The sequence below is a fragment of the Salvia hispanica genome, chromosome 3 (genome assembly GCF_023119035.1).
Source record: "Salvia hispanica cultivar TCC Black 2014 chromosome 3, UniMelb_Shisp_WGS_1.0, whole genome shotgun sequence".
NCBI classification, from domain to species: Eukaryota; Viridiplantae; Streptophyta; class Magnoliopsida; order Lamiales; family Lamiaceae; genus Salvia; species Salvia hispanica.
In genome coordinates, this window is record NC_062967.1 from 26,828,127 (window position 1) to 26,835,550 (window position 7,424).

The 7,424-nt window shown below is 34.8% G+C and overlaps 1 protein-coding gene across 2 annotated transcripts; it reads left to right on the forward strand.

Annotated features, from left to right (window-relative positions):
* Positions 1–3,142: 3,142 nt before the first annotated feature.
* On the forward strand, positions 3,143–7,175 carry LOC125215030 (nucleolar and coiled-body phosphoprotein 1-like). Of its 2 annotated transcripts, none has more exons than XM_048116314.1 (7): positions 3,143–3,459; positions 3,585–3,649; positions 3,816–3,856; positions 3,957–4,576; positions 5,298–5,387; positions 6,422–6,483; positions 6,935–7,175. In XM_048116314.1, exons 1-7 carry the CDS (start codon positions 3,232–3,234, stop codon positions 7,038–7,040), a joined length of 1,212 nt encoding a protein of 403 aa, XP_047972271.1. In that variant the 5' UTR covers positions 3,143–3,231; the 3' UTR covers positions 7,041–7,175. The 2 variants fall into 2 exon arrangements, with proteins under 2 accessions (XP_047972271.1, XP_047972272.1); XM_048116315.1 differs by having other exon boundaries at positions 3,960–4,576.
* Positions 7,176–7,424: the final 249 nt, after the last annotated feature.

Sequence of the window (7,424 nt, forward strand, 5' to 3'; positions counted from 1 at the left end):
TTCATGCCATGGTTAATTTCATTACTCAATTTAGAAATCAAAATCAAATTACATTGATTTGAACACTACACAATTCTTCCCCAACTTTCACGAACTACGTCACCAAATTTTTTTCCCACAAACTGCAATGACAATATCTGTATATCTGAAACAAATGTGAAACTTCAAAAATTAATACTCAGTACTTAGAAAACATACATCAACATCAAATTACATTAATTTGGAACACTACAATTCTTCCCAAGTTTCACGCACTACTTCACTAAATTGTTTTCCCAAAAACTGCAATCTACGGGTGAAAGCCTACTTCATCAAACTCACCATAATGGCTACAAACGAAACAATCACAACGAAAACCCAATAAATAACACCAAAATATAATCTTTAACTTTACTTCCACCTTCAACACGATTTGGAGATAATTCAGAATCAACTTCATCTTGTCTTCCAACTTCGTCTTCACGCCCACCATGCTCAACCAAGTAATTGCAGCCTTCAAAATCCACACACTTGGGATGACACCACTGAAAATACTTGCAGCCTCCAATCTTACCCTTTTTCTCGCAAACGAAATACAACATTCCATTTGATTCCTTTATTGGATCAACAACGATTTTGAGAATCGCTCTTTGCCGGCACAGACAATTTTCGTACTCAAATCGGAGCCACCTACAACCAGTCCCGCCTCCTCCATCAATCGATTTTGTAACAGAAAGCGAAGACATTTTGATTTCTTTCTTGAGTCGAGATGTTTTCTCGACTTTTGCAGAAGAAAGAAAGGGGAGGAAAAAGAAGGGAAGAGAAGAGAGATGGAGGAGAGAAGGTGAGAGAAAGAATGAGAGAGAGAAAAACATCTGGATTAATATAATGACACAACCTGCAACAAATCATTAAATGTGCTGACATCTGAAAAAGTGATTTTTTTGAACTTCCGAAAATGCCCAAAGCCCTAAAAGGGTATTTTCGGTACGAAACAGTGAAAAAGGACCAATTTTGAGATAAACGCTTAGTCCAGGATTGTCTGGGAATATTTTTAAAGTCCAGAGTTGTCTGGCGAGATAAATGCATAGTCCAATGACTATTTTTGTATTTCACTCTTATTTTAATGGAGAATCCTGAAAAAAGACATCTCTCTCGGACCTGTAGTTAAATTAGTGTAGTAAACCTGTGTAGTATGGTTGATCAAAATTCAAAATAATGCTTATATATAAAATATTAGATAGATAAACTCTACGGCCATTAATGACATGGTAAATGGTGAAAAGAATGTGCTCTTCATGTCACGTGTTACTGTGTTAGGAAAAGTAAAATACATAGAAATTTTCAAATTTACGCAAATTAGTTAAAATATTCACGCACAAAGATTTCTCATATCCACGATCACGAAGGGCAACATCTTCAATAGGTTGGAAGTTCAAGACATATAAATCGAAGTTTGTGTCAGTTGTAACCTAAAAAATATTACTTGGATTGCTTAATCTGTAATTGATGGAACAAAAATGTATTATCAATTGAACAGTGCTTCGTCGCCGTGGTTGATATTCCTTATTATTTAAAGTTGGGTTATAGTGAAAACACCCACTTTGGATAAGAATTTATAAATAATGCATTGACATTAGTAATAGGTAAAACATTATAGTGTACCATTCTGCTCCAATTTTACAATAAAAATTGTTACACTTTAAATATTGGTAAGATCAACACTTGCAATGACATGAGATCTTCCAACAAGTTTCCAGAAACCTCCTAATTGTTCACAATCATTGATGCAGAAAAGCCAGCATTTTCCATCATTTTCTGGATTATCATCAACATTTGGTATGCATTTCCCAACACTTGGGAAATTCTTACAGCATTTCCCAGCTCCATCTACACTTCCACTACCTGAAATTACACAAAATATAATATATTCATAATTCATTATATTCAAATAATATATAACAATTTTGATAAAAATACAAAACAAAATATAGAGAAATCAATTAAAAAACAACTTAAATTTAATGTGGCTTAGGTGTGAATTATGATTAATTAATTATCCAATATCCACTGTTATATGGATATACTCCTTAGTAGTAGCTTATTTCCAATTATTGCATGGAGGCTAAAAAATTTAGGAATCAGTTGTCTAATGTCATCTGTACTCATTTGCATTACTAAAAATTAAAAAAAAAATACTTAATTATAATTACACTGAATTCATGTCGCTATGTACATAAATTAAGTCATTATAACATTACAAAATGAACATTGTTAATAAGAGTTACTATATCATTCAGATTTCATCGAATTAATATATGCAATAAGAATTTTTTTCATAATTATCATAAAATTACTTTTAAGATGATGCTATATGGTTTATGAAAAATAATTACAATCGAGATACTTATACGAAATAAATCATAAGGTTTGATAATAAACATAATATCGAAAACTAATAAAAAAGAATGACAAAAAGCATGAGGGTTATGAAAACAAAATATTCTTCATTGCAACCGATTGAGTGTAGAAATATGATCCTTCAATTTATGTTTTCTTCAACCAAATGTAGAATTATGATCCTCCAGCTTATGATTCTCCAGGCTTAACATTTTCAGAATTTATGAGAAAATGAAATGCATAAATTTTGGTAATATTTAATGATAAATGGAAAATAACAAAGTACCTGCATATGGATGACTTCTTACCATAGTAATTGTTGCTACTACTTAATTGACTCAATCTTCAAAATCGGAATTTGGCTATTACTATTAAAATGAGATTTAATCTTGCTAATAAGGTGACAATTGATATGTGGAGTATGAATTACTTTAGATGGGAAATAATATATTTGGAAATTAATGAATAATTTATGATAAGAACGCAATGAAGTGAAACACACATTCTCGTTTTACAAGGTACTGTCCACGAATAGGAGTCTCGTTTACTCTATTTATTAGCTTGGAAAATAAAGTCAACTTCATCGAATGAGCCAAGCTCAAGCCCATGAACCCTAGATCGGGCTAAGTCAGCTTGGCCCAGTTTATTTTATTGTTTAAATATAGTTGGGAAATTGAATTTGGTATCTTAATTTTCTTTATTTTTTAAATGTACCGCGCCAAACCCTAAAAATAATTTACAGTATATAAATAGAAAGAGAAAAAAACCCCCAATTTGCAGAAAAACCCTTTTCCATCGACTGGGAAGAGCACTGCCGCGCCGCTAAGAAGCTTCTAGACACACGCGAATCGTATGCTTGGAAGCTCTGACGCCGGCCCTAGCTCGTCTTCCCTCATTGCATTCAAGCCGCGCCAAATTCTTCTCCAGCAGCAGCAGCAGCTGAACCGTTCGGCTTCGACACCAATGGCCCAGTTGAAGCCCGAAGACGAGTCTGTTTTGGTCTTCTCCGTCGCGCTCTGGCTCCAGAACAAGGGCTTTTCCAAAGTCTTCAAACGATTCTGCGCCGAAGCTGAGATTGAGGTATTGCGTGTGTTGTGTTTTCGATTGATGATAGATAGATTAATTTGGTTGGAATCGAATGTTTGATCTACAAATTTGTTTCTGCATATGACTCTGTTGCTGACCTTGTCATATTTTGGTGGAAGGGCGAGGATTGGAAGGGGAAGGCGCTTAATTTGAATGATGTTTTCTCCAAATATCTGGAGATTAGGTAAGCGAATTCAGTAGTCTTAACGTTCAGGGTCTTATATGTACTTAATGAAAACCAAAACTTCATCTTGATTTGTTATTTACCGCTCTCCTATGCTTGTTATGTTTATTCCTTTGTATGTCTTCACAATTTGTATTCATGCTGCTATCATTGTCTTTCTCTGCAGCAATAATGCCTGCAAAGTATTTAAGTTTGAGGCGAAGCAAGGTATTGTTTATTGGATGACTTCATGTTCGAGTTCCACTTATTTTCATCCTGATTATTGGATGATTGGATTTTGAATGACATGTTCTCTCCTTCTGTCCAGAAGAACAGGTAGTTGACGCGGAAGAAAAGACTGCAAATGGCACAGCTGCTGAGGAAATTAAAGGCAAGAAGAAGAAGAAAAAGAGCAAGGATGGCACTTCAGTCAATGGTAGTGAAAAAACACTTGGAGATACAGTCATGACAGAAAAGATAAATGAATCACATGAGAATGGCAATGAGGAAGAAAGTGGCAAGACATCAAAGGCATTGGGTGGCAAAGTGCCTGAATTAGAGGAGGATCAATTGACTAAAAAACCGAAAGAAAAGAAGAAGAAGAAAAGCAAGTTGGCATCAAAGCCGGATGCTGATGTACCAGAACAGAAGCAAGAAGTTCTATCATCTGAAAAGGCTGAGGCTGCAGAAGATGTGATTGATGAATCTAAGAAGGCATCCAAGAAAAGAAAAAGAATGGGTCTTGGCGAAACTGAAAATAAATCTGATGAGGAAGTAACAATTGAAGAGTCAAAGTCTAAAAAGTCCAAAGGTCTTGAAGAAGGCAAAGATGAACAAGCAAAGAGTGAAACTACTGAAGAGGATTTGCCAAAATTCTCTGCTAACAACAATGAAACGGACAAAGCAAGTCAGAAAAAATCTGCAAGCAAACAACCCAAAAGTTCTGAGGTATGTGCATGTCTCTGTTCTTAAGTAATAGTATAATAATAATACTAATTTTAACTAGATACTTGTGTAGTACTCCATATTGTTATATGGATGCCCCATAATCATTTTAGCTAGTATGTATGTAAGCAAAGATTATATTTTGAATCCTGAAGGTGCATCTCTTGTATTGATAGTAGTATCACTATAAAGATCTAGTATCTACTATCTCCTGTATAATGTTATAGATGCACACTTTAATTCCATTCATAATCATAATTCAAATGAAAGTAATTAGGCGGATGGGGCTGTTACTTGTTCTAGAATTTCATGCATGCAAGGTACTCCCTCCATCCCGCTGAAGGTGACCCACGTTCTTTTTTGGTTTGTCCCAACCAAGATGACTCATTACTAAAAATAGAAACACCTTTATCTCTACTTTATTCCCTCTCTCTTACTTTATTCTCTTTACTTAACACACAAAATAAAGCTACATAAAATCCCGTTCCGTCCAAGGAAGGGGTCGTCTTCCTTGGGACGGAGGGAGTATATATGTCCATTTCATGCATGCAAAGTATGGTGGCTTGTGCATATTCAGAATGTGAGTAAAAAACTATCTTGTTGCTCTCATTTGTATGTTCTTGGAATCTTGTAGTGTATTGAGCATCTCAAAATGTGTTTATTCTTACATATTTCAAGTTTTGCCTTTAGTCCATGTTGGAAATAAGTTTGATTTTTGTTGCAGCCAACATCAGTGAAAGCATTCCAAAGAGTGAAGATTGATGAGGTGGAATTTGTTGATGACAGACTTCAAGATAATTCTTATTGGGCAAAGGTTTGTGGTTCCTTGTCTTGTTGGCTGATTATATAGTACTATATTTGTCAGTGAATGTGCATGTCTATTTGTGTTTGTAACTGCTAAAGTGATTAAAATCTTCTTGTATAATAATATCATGCAATCCAATTAACATTAATTCTCATGTTATCCCATAAAAAATCTCTTAAAAGGTACTTCCCCCGTCCCACTGAAGATGACCCACTTTCCTTTTTGGTTTGTTACAACCAAGATGACCCATTACTAAAAATAGAAACACTTTATCTCTACTTTAGTCCTTCTCTCTTACTTTACTATCTCCACTTAACACACAAAATAAATTTGCATAAATTCTCGTGCCGCCCAAGGAAGGGGTCATCTTCCTTGGGACGGAGGGAGTATAATTTATTGAAGTCATAGGATTGCTGATTAGCATCAGAAGGGAATTATTCCTACTTATGATGTTGGGTTAAGGAATCCTCAGTGACTGCCCCATTTCCAATAATTATCACCTCCATTAATCAGATTGAACTCATTTTCTGTTCTCCTTAATATCAGCACATCATTACCATTGAGGAATTTGAACCGAGCGCCTTCTTTAATTCTCCATTAGTTAGTTCTTTAGACTTAACAATTAGGCCTTTAGTATTCTGCAAGTGAAATATTGAATGTGGAATCATTCCAGCTGAAATTACACTAAGAGCTACCTTATGGGCAGAAAAAATTTGTATATGGATGGATATCAACAAAATACATTTGTCTATGGAGTTAATGGCGCACTTATTAAAATCGCATGGTTTGTCTGGATAGTAATTTTCTTGCTTGATCCATTTGTCGATGGAGTTAATGGCGCACTTATTGACTTCTGTTACCTTTTTCAATACTAACAAGCCTTGAGTTGACCCTCTAGGTTCATTCACCTATTGGTTATAAAGTTCAAATAGGTTGGGTGATTGTGGAAGAAAGTGGCATAAAATTGCTTTTTGTTGACTCTTGTGGAAAGAATGTGATATCTTTTGTCTTGTGATATTAATTTCTTATGTTATTCATTGCAGGATGGTGCCGAAACTGGTTATGGTGCTAAAGCACAAGAAGTCTTGGGACAAGTCAAAGGAAGGTGTGTTTCTATTTAACACTTACCACCTAGAGTTCCCCCCGATAAAAAAAAATAATGCTTGTATCTTCATGGGATTTTATTTTATTTTTCCTTCTTTTTTTTATGGGCGTGGGCTGGGTAGAGTAAAATGGAGCATTTATTGAATTTCAGAAAAATAACTAAATTTCAAAGCAAACCGAAATCATTCTGTGAATGAACTGCGTATGAGTTCTCTAAATCTAATTTAGTACAAGTATTTTTTAAAACCGTGATCCTCACCCATCAATTTCCATTTTTTTGGTTATCTGAAATTATCCTTACGACACTGGTATTGCTATATCATTCTTCTTTTCAGTACACATTTCTTTGCTTTTGTTGAGCTCTGAAAATCTTGTTTTTGATTTGTTTCAGTACACATTTCTTTGCTTTTGTTGTGTACTTTATCCTGACCCTCTTGCTCTGTCGTATGTAGGGGCTTCCGTCACGAGAAAACCAAGAAGAAGCGCGGTAGCTACAGAGGAGGACAAATTGACCTGCAGTCGCACTCGGTGAAGTTCAATTATTCTGATGAAGAATGAAACATGCATGTGAGGTTATGAACTCAGTAGTCCATTTTTGATCCCACAATTGGGAAGTCAGTTTTGGTGGTGTCCTATATTATCAATGTATAATGACACTGATATTTTGTTATGATTTATTCTCCACTTGCTCTCTTCATGTTTTCTTACTGTTTTTCAATTCATTTTTTCTCTATTATTTTCAGTAAAAAAAATATGGGTATATTTGGGTGTTCAAGGACAGGAAATGATGTTGATTTTCACCAACCACGTCCTTTTTGGGCCAAAAAAACTCTGGCAATTAAAGGAGATTAATTTGCAAAGCCTTTATTAGTTCTTTTCATTCAATAATATTAAGGCGAAATGAGCTATTTGGCCTTTGTGTAATTTGTTAAATCAACAGAT

Excerpts from the sequence above, each read along its gene's own strand:
- LOC125215030 (XM_048116314.1), top strand. The coding sequence starts at position 3,232 with ATGCTTGGAAGCTCTGACGCCGGCCCTAGCTCGTCTTCCCTCATTGCA. Across the intron at positions 3,650-3,815 it reads TCCAAATATCTGGAGATTAG|CAATAATGCCTGCAAAGTAT; the intron begins GTAAGCGAATTC and ends CTTTCTCTGCAG. Across the intron at positions 6,484-6,934 it reads TTGGGACAAGTCAAAGGAAG|GGGCTTCCGTCACGAGAAAA; the intron begins GTGTGTTTCTAT and ends TGTCGTATGTAG.